At 45.8% G+C, this 21,705-nt stretch overlaps 1 protein-coding gene across 1 annotated transcript in view; it reads right to left on the reverse strand.

Moving 5' to 3' along the window:
- The window catches only part of LOC147724400 (regulator of microtubule dynamics protein 1-like), a 394,761-nt gene that overhangs the window by 178,561 nt on the left and 194,495 nt on the right, over positions 1–21,705 (reverse strand). Inside the window, exons 4-5 of the mRNA XM_086918037.1 lie at positions 21,191–21,246; positions 12,158–12,245 (exon numbers count right to left, since the gene is read on the reverse strand). Of these exons, the coding sequence (XP_086774163.1) occupies positions 12,158–12,245; positions 21,191–21,246 (144 nt within the window). The remainder of the gene's footprint in view (positions 1–12,157; positions 12,246–21,190; positions 21,247–21,705) is intronic.

Here is a 21,705-nt window from a genome sequence, read left to right on the forward strand (position 1 = left end):
CCTAAAAATCCATGCAGGAACGGCAACAGGGAGATTTACAAAGTGATATAGGAATCTGGGCAACAGAACCATTTTAGACACAGCCAGCCGGGCCGCTATGTCAGAACGCCACCTGAGAGCGGAGGGAGTTAATAGTCCTAGTCAAATTACCATCTATGGTATCAGCGCTGTTTCTGCAAATGTATATTCCAAGGTACCTGAAAGTAGTGGGCTCTAATCTAAACTGTAATTAGCCAAACTGCAGACTAGGCCTGTTAAAAGTGTTGGAAATGGAATAGGCCACAGATTTTGAGGCGTTAAGACATAAACCTGACCCTTCACCAAACTGTGAGAATAAGGTGGCCACTGGATGCATGTCCACTCCTAGGTCTTTAAAATATAATAACATGTCGTCGGCATAAAGTCATACAGGGTGGATTGTCGCCCCTATTGAGATGCCATCTGGAGCCATAGTGCGAAGTAGATGTTGTGCCAGGGGTTCCAGTGCTAACACAAACAGAAGGGGCAACAGGGAACACCCCTGACGTGTCCCCCTGAATATGTGATATGCCCGGGAGATAGTAGTATCCGTCTTAGCACGAGCTGCAGGATCTGTATAAAGCAATTTCACCCATTGGCAGAACTCTGGGGGTAATCCAAACTTAGCCAGTACGGCCAGCATATATGGCAAACTCAGGTTATCAAAAGCTTTCGCGTATGTCTAAGGATAGACATCCTGCATGCAGAGCTAGTGTTGAGGCTGCGGGCCTCATGGCATGCAGACGGCTTATATTTAGGGAGGAACTGCGTTTGGGTATAAACCCACATTGATCTGTATGTATCAGTTTGGAGAGCAGGGGAAGCAGTCTCGACGCCAAGACTTTGCTGAGTATTTTATATTCGGTATTAAGAATTGACAGGGGCCTATAGGATGTAGGTCGTTTGGGGGCTTGTCAGGTTTCAATAAGGAAGTCACTATTGCCTCCCTGGTTGTGGGAGGCAGTATGCCCTCTGCAAGTGAAGTTGTATAAAGTTGCAATAACTTCGGGATTAATGTTGCCGCGTATGTTGAATAGAATTCAATGGGGAGCGCATCTGAGCCGTGGGTCCTATTACAAGCCAATGCCTTTATAGCACTACTGTTCTCTGCTGAAGTAACTGGGCTGCCAACTCTTTAGCAGTTGAGTCTGAAACAGTGGGAAGGTCTATAACTCCAAGAAAGGGTGAAATTGTATCCGTTGTATCAAGAAAAGGAGCCATGTAAAGCCTTGTGTAAAATTCCTGAAATATACTATTTATTTCAGCTTGGGAAGTAATCAAATTGCGGTGGGTATCATGAACCGCCAGTGTTGGTGTGGGAGATGTTTATGAATTAATCAATAGCGCCAAAAATGTGCTGGCCCTATCTGCATCAGCATGTGTGGTAGTGTATAAGCGTTCAAGTCAATTGTTCTTAATCGCTCTAAGAGCTCGGCATATTTTATCCTAGCCTCCTGTAGGTCTCCAGCTGCCTGCGTGTCTGCCCAGGCAGCCAGTTCCAATGCTTGCAATTTGTCTTCCAGATCTGTTATGTCTCTGGTTAGCTCCCGTCTGACACCCACTAAGGACCCCATTGAGACTCCCAGCACCGTCACTTTAAAAGCCTCCTGTTCCAGTGATCTAGTCGTGGCAGTGCCCTCATTCTCATCAAAGTATTTGGTGATGGTAGTTGCCAATGAAGTACGAAACATTTGACCTTCCAAATACAAGAGCTGTAATCGCCACGTTGGAATAGGTGTTGGAATAGGTCCCCGCTTAGTGTCAATTCTATGGGATTATGGTCAGATATAGTCTTACCCAGATGGGTACTCTGCTTGATTGCCGGGAAAAAGTCTGATGTACAAAGGAAATGATCCAAACGGGTGTGGAACTTCAGTGGGTGTCAATAAAAAGAATATTCCCGCATATTAACATGTTGTGACCTCCAAATTTCAAGTAGACCCCATCTCTGTGCCCAACGAGCCAGAATGGCGGCTTGTGTGATAACGTTAGAACCCGGTAGGGGGTTGAGACAAGTGTACATCAAACACTGCATTAAAATCCCAACCCAACAACCAGGGCTATGGGGCCCAATCTGATAGAGCCTGCAACACTAAGAAAGCATCTTTGTCTACATTTGGAGCATAGATTGATCTTAATACAACTTGTTTGCCATCCAGGGCTCCCCGTAGAAGCACGTATCTACCCTGTTTATCAATTCTGCTCTTGTCGAGGGAGAAGGGAACTCCCGCCCATAACCAAATCGCTGCCCCCCTTGAGAATGCAGAATACGTCTTTGCATAAAGCTGGCCTCTCTAGCGTCTCAGTAGTTCACAAATTTTAGATCGTATTAAATGTGTCTCCTGTAGGTAACATTTGAGCCTTACGGCAGTGTAATTGTGCAACTATTTATGACGTTTGTGTATAGCCCCCATCCCCCGAAAGGTCCAGGAGATTACAGTATAAGTTTTGGCAACCAACATCATTTAAAAAACATATTAGCAGGAGCTTCCCCAACCCACCTCCCGCCCCAGAATCCCCCCTCACAAATCGAGATTGGACAGTACGGCAACAATCTGAACAATACAACCTGATCCCAATACTGAGTCAAACGATTCAACTTCGCTCACCAAACTTTGCAAGAAAACGTAACATAGTACACTGTAAACAACTGCTTTCGCTTGTGGGGTAAGCTGCGTACTTAGATTACTTGTCGAACATTTGTGACATCTGCCCAGGACTACTAGCCGGGCCACAGGACTATTTTACATACCTCTCTAATACTAAATCCAACACATAGTATAACATGCGTTGGATAGAGACCCACCAACATTATTTATGGACTGATTGTAGGACATACATAAAACAACTGTACCATGTGGGGGTACCACCCCGTCTTGCACATTATTGGGTCAGCCCAATGGATCATTACTTAGCTGCGTAGTTTCTGATGGGAACAATGCTACACTCCCTTTAGAGTCCGAATCAGAGTTGACTAAAGATTGGTAACCCAGGTAATAGGGCGCTCAGCAAAATCAGGGCAATTAGTAATTTACAATATTTTTGGTGCTTCTAGGAGGAGAGGTGTGGTTACCAACACCCACCAAAACCCACACTGTAGGTCACTAAAAATTCAACAATCTCCCCGAGCACTCAGGCTTATATACAAAACACAATGTTCACAGTCCAATGAAAATGTAAATTGTAAGTTGACATAGTCACAGGTCAGTAATCCATAAATTGATCAGCAACTCAGATCCTTTCAATCAAGGTTGATTTATTTCTTGATAATTCCTTTTCTTCAAAATTCACAGTTATCCATTTACAGTAGTCATCGGAAAAAAGCAGCCAACACGTGTTTCGTCGTGTTAAATAGCACACATTGACTTCATCAGGGCGTAAACACAATGTCCGTCGCAGATTTCTCTTCCCATCTGATATTTAAATAAAAGTTTCAGTATTATATATGGACCCCCACACATTCAAAGTCTATTCTGGATGGGAGTCCTCCTCACTGTAATCAAGTGGCCGTATCTCCACAAATTACGATCTCTCTCAAAACGCGGCACCGTCTATCCACGATATCCGCTCTGCGACGGACATTGTGGTTACGCCCTGATGAAGTCAATGTGTGCTATTTAACACGACGAAACACGTGTTGGCTGCTTTTTTCCGATGACTACTGTATATGGATAACTGTGAATTAAAAGGAATTATCAAGAAATAAACCAACCTTGATTGAAAGGATCTGAGTTGCTGATCAATTTATGGATTACTGACCTGTGACTGTGTCAACTTACAATTTACATTTTCATTGGACTGTGAACATTGTGTTTTGTATATAAGCCTGAGTGCTCGGGGAGATCCGAATCAGAGTTCACCTCATCAGAGGGACTGGTGCGGATAGGTGGACGGACAGTCCGCAAGGCCATGGCGGACCGGAGGGCCTCTTGTCTAGTTGATGAAGTGATATAATCTGGAAAAATAGAAATTCTGGCATTGTCAATCTGCAGTGGACCATTCTCCCTCACAGCTTGTAGCACATGATCTCGATCCCTATAGTTCAAAATCCTGGCCAATACCGGACGAGGATTTGCTCCAGGAATAAGTCGACGTGTGAGCACCCGATGAGCTAGTTCCACAGTGAAGTGCACGGAGGCACACTGGACTTCAGCCACTCTTCCACATGGTTCGTTGGATTAGGGCCCTCTGTACCTTCTGGGAGACCTACAATATGGAGGTTATTACGTTGAGCCCAGCCTTCTGCATCATCTGCACGGGCCTGTAAGGATTCAATTTGGTGGTAAATGTGTTTTAACTGCTCATCATGTTCTTTCAGCTAGGGCACTACTGCTTCAAGTGTTTGCTCATTGGTCTGGACTTTATCAGCCAATTTCCTGTGATCGCCTTTGAGCAGATTAAGCTCCCCCGTGATCGTGCCCAACTGGTTTTCAAGCACAGATCTAGAAACACAAATTTCTTGCAGGATCATGTCCAGTTTATCAACTGGAGGTGTGGACGTGGCTCCCTCTTCCATCCGCTGAGAGCACCCAGATGAGGTCTCTGAAGGGGGGTGGGGGCGGGATCCAGTTCTGCCAGTCCTCTAAGTCGTCCTGGTCTTCTCTCTGCCCAAGATTATTGGTGTCAGCACCGGGTATGTGTTACGTTTCCACTCTGTGAAACCTGACGCCACTCAAAATAGTGTTCCCATCAATCATTGGGCGTAGGTACAAATGGAGTCGGCCCCTTGAAGAGTAGCCTAGCAGCATCCGCAATGATGTCCAGTCCCCCCTCCAAAATCACAGCCTGTAACAGCACTTAGGATGACATCAGTCTCAAAACAGTATAGGCCCTTATGCTTTAGGATACTGGTACTAGGGAGCCTCATGCTGCTTCCGGTGGTAGGGTTGGGCTGTCCGTGTGATTGTTCCTAATTGAGCAGTTGTGTTGAAGCCCCCCAGGGAGTCATAGCAGTTTACCAAGGGGGGAGAAGGGCGGGGGCCACCAGAGAAAACAGACAGCCTCTCCCGTACCTCAGCAACCATGTGGCTCAGCTACATCATGGGAGTGGGGAATCAGTCATCTTTTGCCGCCACTAACTCCAACCACGGAGGCACCACTGTCGTCCCACTGAATAGGTGCTCCGATAAGCAGGGGCGCAACAGATTCCTCCAAGGCTCCAGGATGATACGTTCAGCACACAGCAGGCCGCTGTGAAGGTCCGCCACCTTCAAACATCATCCCCAGTCAATCGTGCCAGCATCCGGGGTCACATTCAGGAGTACACACCGTGCCAGCGTCCACCCAACTGGCCGGTTTCTCCAGAAAGGGTCAATGTTCAATATCCTGTCTCCATGACGCAAGCCTATCACATATGCAGGACCTCACACAGTCTGGAGCCCGGCCGACGACTCACTGCTGCCCCCCACCAGGCTAGTTTCACCGTCAGTTTGCCGCCCGCTACTCACAGTTTCTCAGGCAGCGCCACGCCTGATTAATATGAGCCCTCAGATGTCCAGGCCGAATCCGTGCCCAGCTGCCACTCCCGTTCCCCTGTCCAAACAGCAAAATAACCAAGTCCAATGCGATGGGGCCACAGCACAGTGACTGCCAGACAAGCCGTTAGGGCTGGATTGCAGGGCCCAGGGAAGTTACATCCAGCGCGAGACGGCACAGGGCTATATACAATGAGAGCCCCGAGAGGCCACCTCTCACGCAACTTTCTATTAATCAGGAGGGCAAGGAATAAAGAGAATGACGATCCTCCGAAGGTATCATAGATCCACCCCCTACTTCAGAAATGAGGTCTTCTTAAGCAGTCCAGCACTGTAGGGGGCCTTCACATATACGGCAGGAGTCATAAACCGCAGGATTTCAAAGCGCTGTTCCTCCAGCCTCCGGATCGGCCACAGCACTCCCAGGCCCAGATCTCCAGCCGCTGCAGCCCCGCACAGGCCACAGGAGAGCTTCATGTGTCCAAATCCACTTACCCCGGCCCAGGCCCGCAACACCGTCAGGATTCTCTGTGGGCCACATTACGGGCAGCAGTTCACCATGGTCCCCGGCAGAACCTGCTCCACGATCCTCTGGCTTTCCCTTAGTCCCGATGCTGTAGTCATCTGGTGATAAAGGGCGAGGTATCGGATTAATTAATGGATTAGGTGCCCTGGAGCTCGTCGCTTATGCGACCACCATCTTGGGATGCAAGCCACAGCCCCATTGGCACTTCCTTTGAAAGGGTGGACATCAACATTGTAGGGTCTATGGATCCCCGGACAGCCTCTAGCAACAGGTCTATCCTGGTACTGGTGGACCATTCCACTAGATATACATAGTACATATCTCTGAGAGCTGCAACTGCACCTGCAGTGGCTAAGCCCCTAATAGGGATTGTTACCATAGTGGCATACCCCAAGGAAGTGGTGTCTGATGGGGCATCAACTTCATGCCTGCTTATATGAAGTCTACGACGAAGGAGTGTGGAGTTACTTATAAGTTCTCCCCCCCCCTACCATCCACAAAGCAATGGGCTTGTTGATAGATTTCACAAGACCCGAAAAAGCATGATCAATGGCCTTCCTGAGTCCCTGAGGAGTAAGTGGGACATCCTCTTACAATGCCTTCTCTTTGCTTATAGAGAGGTACCACAGAAGGGGGTAGATTAGGCTCTTTTGAGCTTCTGTACCCCCAGGAAACCTCCCCAGGATGTGGTTAGCTACATGATAGCCCTCCTTATCCAGATGGCCAAATTCTGGAAGCAAACTTCTAAAAACTTAGAGGCCACTCAGGAGGTAATTTCAGCGTGGATGGAAAGTGTGAGTGATGGAGCCCTTGAAGCCCAGGTCCCTCCAAGACCATTGGACTGGGTCCTATGAGATTATTTAGAGGAAGGGGGAGGTCACCTACCTGATGGACCTCAAGACCCGCAGACTCCTCAGTGGGTGCTCCATAGCAACAGTCTCAAGCCACACTTTAAGATGTTTGAGGTCACCATGTTGTTGGTGACAGATGGTGGGGAGGAGGACAAGAGTGACCCTCTACCTGACTTCCTAGCAACCAAAGTGAAGGACTACCCTGACTTCAGAACAGCAGAGGGACTGTCACCAGTTCCTGGGACAGTTTTCCTCTCTGTTCTCCCTCACTCTGGGAGTTACCCAGAGGGGACACAGAAGACAGCCTCCCTGGTAATAATAAAATCTCTACGCTATCTGACGGGCCAGCATCAAGGATGAGTTATCCATGATGTTGGAGTTGAGGGTGAATGAACCACCTTGTAGCCATTGGTCCAGCACTGTCGTGCTAGTCCCAACAGCTGTCCCACCGAGCACTAAACCAGAACTCAGGTTTTGTGTAGAGTACAGGGGGCTCAATTCAGTCACCATGAATTATGCTCATCCCATAATCCATGCTGATTAGCTGATTGACAGGTTAGGGACTGCCCAGTTCCTGAGTACCTTTGATCTTCCTTCAGGGTACTGGCAGATTGTCCTAACTGAAAAAGCCAAGAAGAGGTCAGCCTTCTCCACTCCAGAGGGCCACTACCAATCTAGAGTGATGCCCTTTGGATTAAAGAATGTACCTGCCACCTTCCAGAGGCTGGTGAGCCATGTTATGGCTGGTATGGAAGCCTTTGGTGTTTCTTACTTAGATGACAAAGCTGTCTTCAGCGGCAGCTGGAAGGACCCCCTTTTTTTTTATCTACAGGAAGTGCTTTGGGCTCTGCAAAAGGAAGGCTTGACTATCAAGGTCAGTAAGTGTCAGATAGGCCAGGGGTCTGTGGTATACTTAGGACACCAGGTGGTTAGGGGTAAGATGCAGCCCCTACAGGCCAGGATAAAGACTATCATAGCCTGGGAGCCCCTAAAAACCCAAACTCAGATGAAAGCCTTCGCAGGGTACTACAGGTGGTTTTTCAAGGGATATGGCACCATTGTTCGCCATTTGAATGAGCTGATTTCGAAGAAGCAGCCCAGAAATGTGATATGGACAGTGGCATGCCAAAAAACATTAGACTTCCTAAAACAGGTCATGTGCACAGCCCTTGTGCTCAAGGCCCCTGATGATTCCAGGGAATTTATTGTCCAGACAGAAGCCTCAGAACATGATATAGGGGCAGGTCTTTCACAGCTAGATGATGTGGCCTTGACCACAGATACTCATAGCGGCCCGGCAAGCCTTCCTTGGTGGCCCACGGACCTTGCAGACATCCTACCTGTGTTTTAAAAAAAGTAAAAAATTGTCTTAGCAAACACTGCTGGTTGCAGCAGCCTGTCTCTGAGAGACTCTGCTCTGTGGGGGCCGGGGGATGATTGTCAGCTTGGAGATGCAGGGGCGCTAAGAGGTGAAATACAAGCAACAAAGCTTTATTAACATGTAAATGGTCTTTTCAAGACCTGTGAAATACTGGGCTGCGTGTGCACGCTGGGAAGCTATCTCAGCCCTGGCTGAGGGCTGACACACACACAGGGTGGGATGACAGAGGGAGGGAGGTAGACAGAGGTTGACAGAGGGAGGGAGACAGAGAGGGAGACAGAGAGAGGCAGTCATGGGGTGACAAAGGGAGGGAGACAGAGGGAGGGGGTGGGAGACAGAGGGAGAAAGAGAGAGACAGGGAAAGAGACAGGGAGGGAGACAGGAAGAGGCAGAGAGGGAGGCAGAGAGGGAGGCAGAGAGGAATGCAGAGAGGGAGAGAAGGAGAGAGGGAGATGGAGGGAGAGAGACGGAGGGAGACAGAGGCAGGGAGATAGGGAGGGAGACAGAAGGAGGGAGACAGAGAGAGAGAGGGAGGGAGACAGAGGGAGGGAGAGCGACAGAGGGAGGGAGCGAGTGTTGGAGATAGAGAGGGAGGGAGACAGAGATGGAGGGAGACAGAGAGGGTGCGAGACAGAGAGGGTGGGAGACAGCAAGGGTGGGAGACAGACAGAAAGGGAGGGAGGGAGACAGACAGAGAGGGAGGGAGGGAGACAGAGGGAGGGAGAGAGAGGGAGGGAGACAGAGGGAGGGAGACAGAGAGGGAGACAGAGAGAGGGAGACAGAGAGAGGGAGACAGAGATAGGGAGGGAGACAGAGAGGGAAACAGAGAGGGGGAAACAGAGAGGGGGAAACAGAGGGGGGAGACAGAGAGGGAGGGCGACAGAGGGAGACAGACAGAGGGAGGAGGGCAACAGAGGAGGGAGGGAGACAGAGAGAGGGAGACGGAGAGAGGGAGACAGAGAGATGGAGTAGAGGAAGAGAGATGACCCTACTAGTTCCAGGGAACAGGGTACTCACAACAATTTAAGCCTAAGGGGAAATCCCTGGAAACAAACTGTAATTGTTTATCCTTAATTTGATCCAACAGCCTTATATATTTTATATGGGACACTCAATACAGGAATTTCCCATGTATCTACAGCTTCCCAGGCTTTTTTTGGATTCCATTTTGGCATAGGCGTCAACGCGTTTTGGTGGTTTAAACCATTAGATGTGGTTCCACCTTCTTCAGGACATTTTTTCACAAGGGGTTACTTTCCTTCAATTCAAGTGATAAATTCTTAAAGCATCGAATGATGTCTTATAAGGTAGAAACATCCACGTGGGTCTTGTGGTATGGATGATATTCCCATAAAAACGTTTTACTTATCTTTTTTTTAAAAAACAGAAAAACAGAGGTGCCAGTATATTTTCTTCTATTTGTGCAGGAAGCGGTTGTTCATACCATCTTATATTTTATCGTTCCCCATATACCTCGTATTTTAGTGATAAATGATTAATACGCGTTATCCTTTTAGATATAGTGGCGCACAAAACCAGACTGATATCTTGTGGGTTTTGCCTCGTTTCTTGGCGCCATTGGTGTTGGTCGTTTTTAAAATTCTCACGAGTTTTTGACCTCCACGCTTCGCTCCTCGTTTCTCGCTCGCTCTGTTAAAAAAAAGATAAGTCGACGCCTATACCAAAAAGGAATCCAAAAAGTGTCTCATATAAAATATATAAGGCTGTTGGATCAAATTAAGGATAAACAATAGTATCTAACTGAGTTAGTGAGAGGGGGTAACTATAGTGGTTCATAATTTGATGTGATGTTTTCGTTTATGTCATCTTTTTAATGTGCATATGTAGCAGGAGGTTTTTTCTGCGGATATGAAATGAAATGAAATGCTTTGTCACAACAAAACTTTTTTAACTATAAATCTTTTTATGTGTACTCTTTCGGGAATATCTCCGAAATGTTAAATGCTATGATAAAGAACGTTTTGTACTGATAAATAAAAACATTGTAAGCACTACATTTTAGTCTGAATATATTGGGAATAGAAGGTGACTAAATAGAGTCTGGGGAGAAAGAATGAGAGAGTGGTGTGAGGACTGATACAGTTTGTTTCCAGGGATTTCCCCTTATGCTTAAATTGACAGAGAGATGGAGACAGAGAGAGAGAGAGAGAGAGAGGAGAGAGAGAGAGAGAGAGAGAGAGAGAGAGAGTGAGAGAGAGAGAGAGAGATAGAAAGGGAGACAGAGAGGGAGACAGAGAGGGAGACAGAGGGAGGAGGGCGGCGGAGGGAGACAGATGGAGGGAGACAGACGGAGGGAGACAGAGAGAGAGGGGGAGAGAGGAGGAGAGAGAGGGGGAAAGAGAGAGGGGAAGAGAGAGATGTGTGTGCATGCCGGGTCTGGTGGCTCAGTGGACGAAAGCGTCTGCTGCAGAGACTTGTGTTCAACATCATGGTCACAATTTTTTTTTGCTTTAGCCCCGCCCCCTACCCTTCTGATCCAGCCCCCACCGGTGCGGCCCTTGGCCACAAAGCACACTGTAAATTTGGCCCCCGAGAGAAAGTTTGTGGGCTGTAATTCCTGATTGAGTGGGAGTAGACCTATCATGTTTCATATCTCTGGAATGGTAATGATAAATCCTCTTCACTGGTAAAGTCAACTTTATCGTTACACTTTTAACAATGCCACGTTTAGAAAGATTGCAAACACAACAAGATGATGGAAGAGTGCTGAAACTTTTCAACCACTCACCCCCAGTCAAGAGATCTGGCATCAATCCATCCTTCATTTGCTTACCATGCCATACGAGTTTAGACCCAGCCATATGTAAATCAGTCTTGACCCTGCTCCTCATGGGAACAGTGCAGCCCGAACAGCCCGAACTGCCAGGTCAGGTCCTACCTGGACCGGAAACAAGCATTCTGGGACCGGTTTCAGGGTATCACCCCATCATCAGCCAGGCTAGCTTGAATACCATGGCACAGGCAGGAGGGGACCCATGTCTGGCATACCCTGGCCATGCAGGGTGAATAAGCAAACACAACAAGATGATGGAAGGAGCGCTGAAACTTTTCAACCACTCACCTTCAGCCTCATAGCTTGGCCAGTATGATGGGGGGGCGCTTCAGATTTCCCAACAATAATGCTGGGACATCTTGCATGCTGGTGACAAACCCCAGCCGTCACGCTCCGCGGTGCTCGTGTGCTGATGACGGCTGGGGTTCGTCACGGCCCCGCCCTGTTCGTTTGTTTACCGCACAGCGAGTGAAACGGGCCAGCAGCGAAGGGGTTAAAACACATTACATGAGAAGCAGGACATGGGGGAGAATAAGGGGCAGTGGAAAGAGAGTACAGATTGTTAGGGCTACTTAAAACAATATTTTTCAAATTAATTCAGATTTTTTGGAGACCATTAAAACATAGACGAGAGTGTGTGTGTGTGTTTGTCAGCGTGGGCCTGTAAAAATCCACTTCACAATACTGGACTGAAAGTAATTGTAACTTACTATTTCCTACAGCATACCTTTTTTGGGAGGGTGCAACACCTTAAACACCTCCCCTGGAACTACGCACCTGTGTAAAGGGCAGTAAAATATATATACAAGTTCATTTCTAATCAACTATAACATATTGAGAAAGAATTTGAGTTAATATTATGAACCCTACACTCAAAGAGGTGATATTTTTGTAAAGTAAATTTAGGGATGATATTGAAATCAGACTGAATGTTTTTAAAATAAACAATCTGCTTAAAAAATAAATCCTAACCTTTGAATAACCCTTTACAAAATAGCAAATGTTTCTATATATAAAAGGGAACTATGTTTTAGGCTAGCATAAATATAGATTAGGCCATTCATTTTCTGCTTTTTTTAACACATTGATTGAGACACAAATGTATGTTGGTACCTCCTCAAATGTAGCTGTGGGTGGATTTTCAAACAGCATTGACGCAATTTGTTTCTGAGCCCAAGGCATTTCTGCAACGAAATAGGACCTGCAGACAAAAACAAATGCATTAAATAACATGGTATAATTAGGAAATGTATTGCATATAAATTTGAATTTAATAGTGCTTTACATATGGGAACTCGTGTGCTAATTTTGGGGAGATATGCTTAAGTGATCAACCCTCCATATACCAGAAGTAGTAATATAACCACAATAGTGTAGTAGTAATAATGGATCCAGCAGGATCCAGCAGGAAAATTATTATAATTTGAAGACTGCCTACCTCTTCACTAATGATAGTGATGAAAATGGTAAATGGGTCACTACTTAATCTCAACCAACTGAAAAATACTAGGGGGCTTCTTTACAATCCCCTTGTGCCCCGGGTACGTCACTTTTTCCCATTTTAAAAGTGACACAAGCCCCTTGCGCCGCTGGTACGTCACTTTTTCCCATATTAAAAGTGATGCTTACAAGCCCCTTGCACGTCACTTTTTCCCATATTAAAAGTAATGCACCGCGCGGGTGCAAGGGGCTTGTAAATAAGTCCCTAAGAGTGCTCCAGCCATTCTGAACCCTCCATCTCCCCACCCTCCAGGAAGCTCCTCCGTCACCCAGCTCTGAAATATTGGCCTGCTCATGGTGGCAGTGTAAAAGCCTCAGTATAGCTGAATCAATGCTGTCTTAAAGCATGGGCACACTGAGCAGTTAGGCAGGGGCGGCCTTAGGCATGTGCAAGCTGTGCACCTGCACAGGGACACCAAACCCCAGGGGCCACCACACCAATATATATCCTTAATATAATAATCCTCTGAGGATGGATACATATTTTCGTGGCGGCCCCTGGTAGGGAATTGGTGTCCTCCGGCTCTGTTCCACTTCCAAACACCCTGAGCCCCCCCCCCCACCCCCCACCACCCCCGTCTTCACTGGCCTCTGCGCTCCGCCCCGCCTGGACCCCCTCTTCCGGGGCCCCTTACCTACGCTCCCTGCCCAGAGCCGCCATGAGTCTAGAGCCGCCCCTGAGTTAGGCCCCACGAGCATAGGGGCCCCATACAGACCAGAATGTTACACTAATTTTCCGTTAAGCATTTGTATTCCTGTGTGTGATTGTGTAGGAAAGAGGGCTCAGTACACTGATTTGCTCGGGGGTTTATAATGCTGTTAAGACGGCCCTGGCCTGAATGGCTGCATGGAAAAGACTTGTTGGATTCCTCAACCAGCACCATGGCCATACTAGCTAGCGATTTTAGGCCTAAATGAGTTAACTGGACTATAGTCTGAAAGTGAGGGGATCTGGGTAATATTAACTTTTCTCTTCAAAACTTATAATTTTTACGTGTGTCTCTCGAAGCAGCTAGTGCTCTTCCATGTTCTGCCTCCTATGTGTCATGAGTCAGGGACACAGCAGGTGGGGTTTGCTCACCTGAAGGTTAAAGAAATGGGAGAAAGACAGAAGAGAATGCTACGAGAATGGAGAACGGTTCATAGGAGACTGGGGCTGAGAGGCAGGAGCTTTCAGGTCAAATAGAGAAGGCTGACCAATGAACCTGCAGTAGAATCACATCCCGGGTAATTTTAGCAGTCTGTGGCAGTAACAGGTTACCTTGCAACTGCTTAGTTGTGATGTTCCTGCTTTCTTAGTTCGTTCATCGTTTTGGCGTTTCCCTGCACCTTTGTTTTGTTTTACCTTTTCCCTGAGTATTTCTCTTTGTTCACCTTCAAAGACATATCCTCAAGTGACTTTCACCTATGGGTAACAGTGGACAACCACCACCTCTCAGCATCTTCTTAGAGCTCGGGGAAGGTAACTGGCGGCTTTCTGGGTTCATTACTAAATTTCCCTTATGGAGCATCAAGCAAGTTCATAAGGGTTGTGGATTGTTAAGTATTAATATATTGCCACTACTATGATTATTTATCACCTGTCTTCATTGCTAAAGTCAGACTGGTTGTACCACTGGTGTGCCTGGTTTCATCAAAGACCTCCCAGACACAGAGTGCCAGGCCGAATCATATACAATGCCCGAGAGAAGTGACACTCCAGCATGTTTTACTCTCTCATTCCCAAATCCTATTTTCCTCTCTTCTCTTTCGAATAGTAGCTTGTAGATTCCTGTTACTTCAATTACTGTGCTTACCTGGAGGCAAGTGGCGGGCGAGCATCAGAATGTCCCCCTCCTACACAGCTCTCACAAGGGTCATGATGGCTTGTGAGGTCCAACGGACTCAGATGCTCATATCGATGACTCCCCATCTAGTCACAAGCTCTCGCTCAGACTGGGAACTATTTGGAAGTCGCTCGGCAAGAGGAACATTTCTGTTAACAGAGATTACGTCCGGACGTTAGTGAAAGTTAGGAATACCCGACTCCCGCCATTCCCAGTATCTGAGGGCTCCAGGGCCCAGGGCGAGAATAGCGGCTTTAGTAAAATAGGGATTTCTCAGTGGAGCCACAAGGTTATCTCCGCCTGAAAAATAATCTGCAGATCTGAAACTCTTCAAGGCTTTCATGGCTCAATGTAGATTACATTTCTAAAAAAAGAGCCCTAAGCATTTAAGATGAAAATTGCCTTTAACCTTTCCAATTTAACTTAAGTAGCACTCTCTTGGGAAACACCTATATTTATCGGATATAGTCCACTGCCTTTGAAGTTCTTGGCCTTTGCTAAAGTCTTTAATCGCTGGCAACCCGTACAGAACGTCCATTTTGGAGCTTTTGATTCTTCACAAGCAAATAGAGATTAGGTTCCCTGTATCACATATTTTCAGCAATTGTGAGCCGAGATAAGCTGGAGCATGTCATCTAACTACCTCCAACTTAATGCTGGCAAGACGGAGGTTCTGCTGCTAGGTAAAGACACAACGGCCTGGGGAAGTAACTGGTTTCCTGAAACTATGGATCAACCACCTGTACACAAACATGTGGTAAAAAACCTCGGAGTATGGGTGGACTCTGCCTTGAACTTTACCCACCATACTAAAAAAGTGGCTGCCACATGTTTTGGAATTTTACGAAACCTACGGCCTATTTTAAAATATTTTGACCATCAGACCCGCCAAGTGGTGGTACAATCATCAATTCTCTTGCGGTTGGACTATGCTAGCTCCTTGCTGCTGGGAACTAACGTGGCCGAGAAAGCCAGACTACAGCGAGTTCAAAATGCTGCCGCAAGAGCTCTGACGGGTCTTCCCCGGCACAAATCCATTTCCTCTACTCTCAAGAGCCTACATTGGCTCCCTGTTGAAAAGAGGATTCATTTTAAAACCCTATGCATTGCTTTTAAAATTTTGAAACTCGCCTCCCCGCCATGCTATGTCCACTCCTCTCATCCTACGCTCCTCGACGCACTCTACGGTCAGAGGGACAGAACCTGGTCACTATCCCCCGCATTAAATTAAGCCGAATGGGCAGCCGCTCATTTAGATACCTAGCGGCCAAGCTCTGGAATGGACTTCCAGCCCAGATTCGTGAGATGAAGGATCTTATATCCTTCAGAAAAGCCATTAAAACTCACCTTTTCGGTTAGTTATGTTGTGTTCACTTCAGTTTCATCTTCAGCAGTCTCCATTGGACAATGGCAGCTAGGGCCGGGACGCCCCTTGGCTGGGGCAGCCGTGTGCTATACAAACACCTTTAACATAACATAACATAACAATGAAGCTGCGGCTTTCTGTAATGAATTAAGAGATAAACTGAAGGACACATTGATATTAAAGTAACTACTCGTCCTACATAGTGTGAATATTGATTGACATAAACCTGCAGATTGACGCTCAACAAAGGGCTAGGGCAGGAGAAAAAAAGATGACCCTACAAGATGAAGTATGCCCAATACTACTGAAACATTAAAAGAGGAAAGACAGAGTGAAGAACCTACTACGATTGGCTGTATAAGAGGGGCCTTGGGTGTGGAAGAACATCAAGAGCAAAGAAAGAAAAAGAGACTTTTACTACAGTGGTATAGTAAGGGGGGGAGGCGGCCCGAGTTTTGGGGGCAGCAGCACTTTTACCCGCCATGCCGTCTGTCTTTCTGCCACACTCCCACTCTGCACTCTTACCTGCAGCCGTCGCGGGGTGGCAAACGCAGGGACCCCCATGGGCAGCAAAAGGTCTATCTATAACTCTGTTTGTCTATCTTGCAGCCAGGGTGGACCTTTTGTGAGAAGAAGCCCGCTTGCTACACAGGAACTAGAAGGCTTGTATCTAAGGACTAAACCCAGGACAAGCGTCTTTTGAAAAAAACAAGTGTGTCACTGAAAGGTCACATTTCCTTTCATCTGAAGCTCAGCCTCACCATGCTGTGTGGTCGAGTTCGTATGAAACTGCTTATTGACTGTTGAGCCTCTGGTAATTTTATTGATAAGGAATTCTGTGGAAAACAACATATTCCTGTCATATAAGACTCTACCAGAGGCAGTATTGGGGATAGATTGTACTCCTCTGACTTCTGGATATGTCCAGTGAGAGGAAGATCTTCAGCCGGAGCCTCATTTTCACATAGCAAGATATACCCACTGACACGTAAGGAAGATCTTGTATTAAAAGGATGCCTGGAGGAAAACTTAGCAAATGGATTAATCAGACATTCAGGAGATTATTTACAAGCCTTTGCGCCTCCGATGCGTCACTTTTTAGGACACTCCAGCAGCAAAGACCCATATCTATGAGGCCACGCAAAGCCAATTTGCGTGGCTTTTCACGACCTCATCAATATTGTGTAAGGCAATGCAGCACAAGTGCCTGCCTTGGCTTACACTGTGACAGGGAGGCGTACTATGGGCATTGCAGTGGGTGTTTTCAGGCAACACGAATGGGTTTTGACTCATTCCCAGATGCAAAAGGATCTATAAACCTGGGAATGCTGCAAAGATATACTCCTCCCCAGAGCAGGCGCAACAAGGAGATATATCTTTATTTCTCCTCATTATTTCCTCTTTCTGTGTATGTTGCATTCTGCAGCACACATAGAAAAAGGAAAACACCCCCTTAAATTGTTTTAATTCAGTAAGGTTCTCTTCCTGCACAAAAACAATCCAACCAACAATGCAGATGTAAGGGTACCTGCGATGGCGGGCCCCAATTTTTTTTAATCCCAAAACCAAATAGTGTATATCAGCTCTGTATGGATTACCAGGACTTGCACACAGTTACATCCGTAATACGTATCCTCTTCCCTTCATTTCCCCCTTATTAGCACATGGTAAAGACTGCTAACATTTTCTCCAAATTAGACTGTAGAGGTGCGTGTAACTTGCTTGTATCAAAGAGGAGGACAAATGGAAAACTGCCTTTAATACCAAATATAGGCATTATGAATACCTTGAAATGTCTGTTGGTCTTTGTAATGCCTTGACTGCGTTCCAACATTTCATAAGTGATATATTTAGAAACATTTTAGACACCTTTATTATTACCTACCTTGACAATATATTAGAATTCCTTCTAATCTGAAACAACACCAAAAGACATCTACTAGAAGTCCTACAGAGAACACTGCAACACTCCTTATATGCAAAGGCTGAAAAATATATGTTCGATACAAATCAGTTGTCTTTTCAGGGATCATAATTTCAAATCAAGAAATTCAAATGGACCCAGACAAGGTCGAAGCTGTTGAAGAATGGGTGCCTCCTCTGAATGTGAGACAAGTACAAAACTCCTTGAGGTTTGCTAATTTCCATAGTTTTTTTATTTGGAAATTCCCCCCAGATCTAAAAGTCCATTACAGTGCACACATTGAAGGCATTATTTAGATGGCTCTCTACATACAACCACAGTTTGAACCAATCACAAAAACCTCAGCTGGACTATGTTGATCATGTAGTGACACTCTGGGGGCATATGAAGACTTCATACTTTTACTGCTGGCTGAGATGGGAATGTTTTGAGTGGGCTGGTGAGACTTAGTTACTGAGCACACCATAGCCATTCTGTATCTAGCTTGGACTGTGCCCTTTTGGGTAAAAACCTACTGACTCCCCATCCAGAAGAGATACCAGTTCAAGATTCTCACACATGCCTTTAAAGCCTGTCATGACCAAGGACCATCCTACATCAACCACTGTCTGAAATTCCATCTGCCCTTAAGACACCTGTGCTCTGCATCTCTCTACGTCTCCACAGAACCCCTGCGTCCAACACAGAGGCAGTGGAGACCACTCCTTCTCCTACATTGCTGCCAAGACCTGGAAAAACCTACCCCTCCACCTCCGAGAAGCCCCCTACCTGGCGGACGTAAGAAAAAAACTCAAAACCTGGCTTTTCGACAGAGACATGTCACCTTCAGCACCCAGAAACCCTTAGGAGTGATAGTTATGTGCTATACAACTACTGATTGATTGATTCCACCTCTGCTGCTGGCTTTGGGGTAGGTGCTCTGACTAAGCAGTGTTCACTTAGACACTGTGGGCCTGATTCACAAAGGGCTCCCACATTCGTGGTAGAGGCCCTGCAGTTGTGTGGGGTCTACGCACTTGGGGCTTAATCTACACAATAAGAACTCTCAATGAGGAGATTCCACCCGAGTGCAGCGACAACTGCGGAGCCTCCCCCACAAGTGAGGAGGCCCTTTGTGAATCAGACCCTGTATGTGGTTTGGTTTGCACCATGTGGGTAAGTTCCTGTACTGCTTCTACTGACATGCCGTTATTAACCAGTGCTGTACCATTTTGATGGCTTTAGGGGAATAGCTGATTCGGGGAGAGATTAGGGCTACACTGCTGTCGAGGTAGGTCGTGCTGTGCCTGCCCATGATGACATCAGTGGGTGGGATCATGTGTCATGTCCTGCCTGTAGCATATCTGCCAATTGTCATGGAGTACCTGTCCACTTTCAGTGCCTTCATGAGTGAATTTAAGGACTTGCACCACCACTACTACTTCCAGTCATGTTGAACAAGTTACATACCTTCAGTAAATAAATTTCTGGTGGCTACTCCATCTACCTGCAGATTCCTTACTTTATGAATCTTCTCATGCACCAGGCTGGATATGCAAACTTTGTAATAGCTGTACTGCACCTGTAGGTACGTTCGACTCTATCTCATACGGTACCACCACAAATATGACATCACTAGAGCCATATAGCGCCATCCCGTGGCTCTGATGTGAGTTCCTTGTCCATTCTTTTCTGAGCCCTTAGAGGTGAGATGAGGCCAGCAGCATTTTGACAATAATTAAGTAGTGCAGCAATGTAATTTGGAACCACCTTACTAATATGATGAATATTGAACTGGAAACTGAGCGGGAAAACCGGGAATAGTTAAGGAATTTGCTGGTAAACACCTGAAAGGTTGTTACTTAAGGGAAGTAGCTTGTTCTTTTGATCAGTACTTCTACCTGCAGATTTCCCACCTCTGGAAAGGATATTACAGTAGTGCATTATCTATCCCCTTGTAGTTGGTGAGTCAGAACAAATGGGCAGACCTAAATTGCTGAAGTTGAACGTTGAAGTAGCTGCCTTGGCGTTGGTAGATGAGCTCTGATACCTTCTAAAGGTTTCTTTTTGTCAAGGGCAAAGCAGATTTAAATACAAAGCACAATACACCTGGACAGAGTCCGCTTCTGGAGAGCTTTTTCCTTCTTGTTGCTTATATATCAAATAAAGAGCTGCTCATCAGATAGAAAATCTTTGGTCTTGGAAATGTAAAAGTTGATCGCTCTGCAAGGGTCAACCCTATGTAGACTCTCCTCCTCTTTGGTGGGGTGGGAGGGGGTGGAGCGTTAGCAGAGTAGACTAACCCTCATTGAATGGGGCCCCCATTGTCAAAATTTAAAACCTGGATTGTCTGGATAGAAGGATGTTAACAGAGGTTGGACACATATCTAGTTGCGCTGGACCGGTGCAAAGTCACAATTTCAGGCCAGCCATGATGGAGTGCAGGCTGGATAGAGGACCTAGGGGCAGATGTAGGTAAATAGCAAAATTCCGAATTTTACCGATTCAGTATTTTCGAATAGGTAAAGGCTATGTAGCAAATCATTTGGAGGCCCATAGGAATGAATGTCAATTACCGTACCGATTCGGTAAAAGGGGGAAAACAATGAAGGGTGGCAGGGTGTCACTTTGACACCCTGTTGCACCCCTCAATTGTGTATGGGTGCACATGTTGCAGACATACATGCCTGCAACATGGCACTGAAGCAATTTGCATAAAATTGCTTTTTGGGGTGTTTTCGTTATTTACCACCAACTTGTAGTTGGTGGTAAATAACGAATCCTAACATGGGATAAGCACTCATTTAAGTGCTCCCTACATTAGGAATTCGGTAATTTACCGAATAGGTATTTAAGAAATTGGTAATTTACCGATTCCTTAAATTACCGATTCAGTAAATTACTGAATCGTTAATTTCGGCTCCTACATCAGAAAAGCCTATTACCGGTCGGTAACGGCCGAAATTCGTTAATTTCGGCCATTACCGACCGGTGATAGCCTTCCTACATCTGGCCCCTAGTTCGTTCCACTGGTAGTTTACATTTTCTGTGGATTAATTCCCTCATTCCAGGAATTTCCAATCCAGAAAATGGGCACTTCTTGATGTTTTGAGCGTATACTATTTATCAGATGAGGTATTTACCTTTTACGGAAAATTGCATACATTCGGTATTTAACACATGCTTTAAATATTACTTCCACAGTACATGGTAAAAACTCATATTCAGTGTTATTTAACACGTTATTTACCGAACCCCGTGAATTTGGTATTTACCCAATGTGCAAGTTAGTTGGCATTTACCACCAAACCTGTAATTGAGGCTAGGAATAAGTCTGTAGTGTGAAAAGAGGGACGGGCGTGGAAGACAAATAGATAATATGTGTGCTATATGTCAGAGCTAGAAAGAATACCAAATAGAATAAATTATGAAAATGGTGAACATTTACAGACCTTTCACAATTTTGATCAGTTTCTTATGAAACCGATACAATTTTTCAGATAAAATGCAGATATTTTGCAATCGCTTTTTCTTTGAGGAAGAAGTCTTACCATTCGCCTAACAGGTGAATTGTAGCAGCATCTTTATCGTTCAGTTCAATGGCTTTCTATAAAATAAATACAAACAAATGGATAATGCACCATCTTAATTAAACACATACGATCAAAAGGTAAATGCAGTGCAATCTATTCCTCTGCCTTCTCATTTTTGTGTGACTTCGTTGCACAAGCAAAACAAGCATTGGCAAAGTCAGTAAGTTTTACATCAGCTGCCGGCTTTTTAATACTTCTTGTTTTCTTCTGTTTAGTAAATGTAAAATGTTATTGTTAGGGAGTCAGCTGGGTTCTCATTAATCTAAGAAACTTTTTTGGCTAAAAGCAAAAATATTTGTAGGGTTTGAAAAAAAGACACACATATCATAGTGGCACAAGACACAGAATGGGTGCTACTTAGTGTATAGATTTGTTTCTTGTGAAAGGGCAGCATGCTGTAACTTAAAGATAAGTCACCCATTGACTGAAATGGGCTGGCCCATTGCCACATGATGCACAAAGTAGTGGCTAGA

The sequence above is a fragment of the Lissotriton vulgaris genome, chromosome 4_1 (assembly GCF_964263255.1).
Source record: "Lissotriton vulgaris chromosome 4_1, aLisVul1.2, whole genome shotgun sequence".
Taxonomy (NCBI): Eukaryota; Metazoa; Chordata; class Amphibia; order Caudata; family Salamandridae; genus Lissotriton; species Lissotriton vulgaris.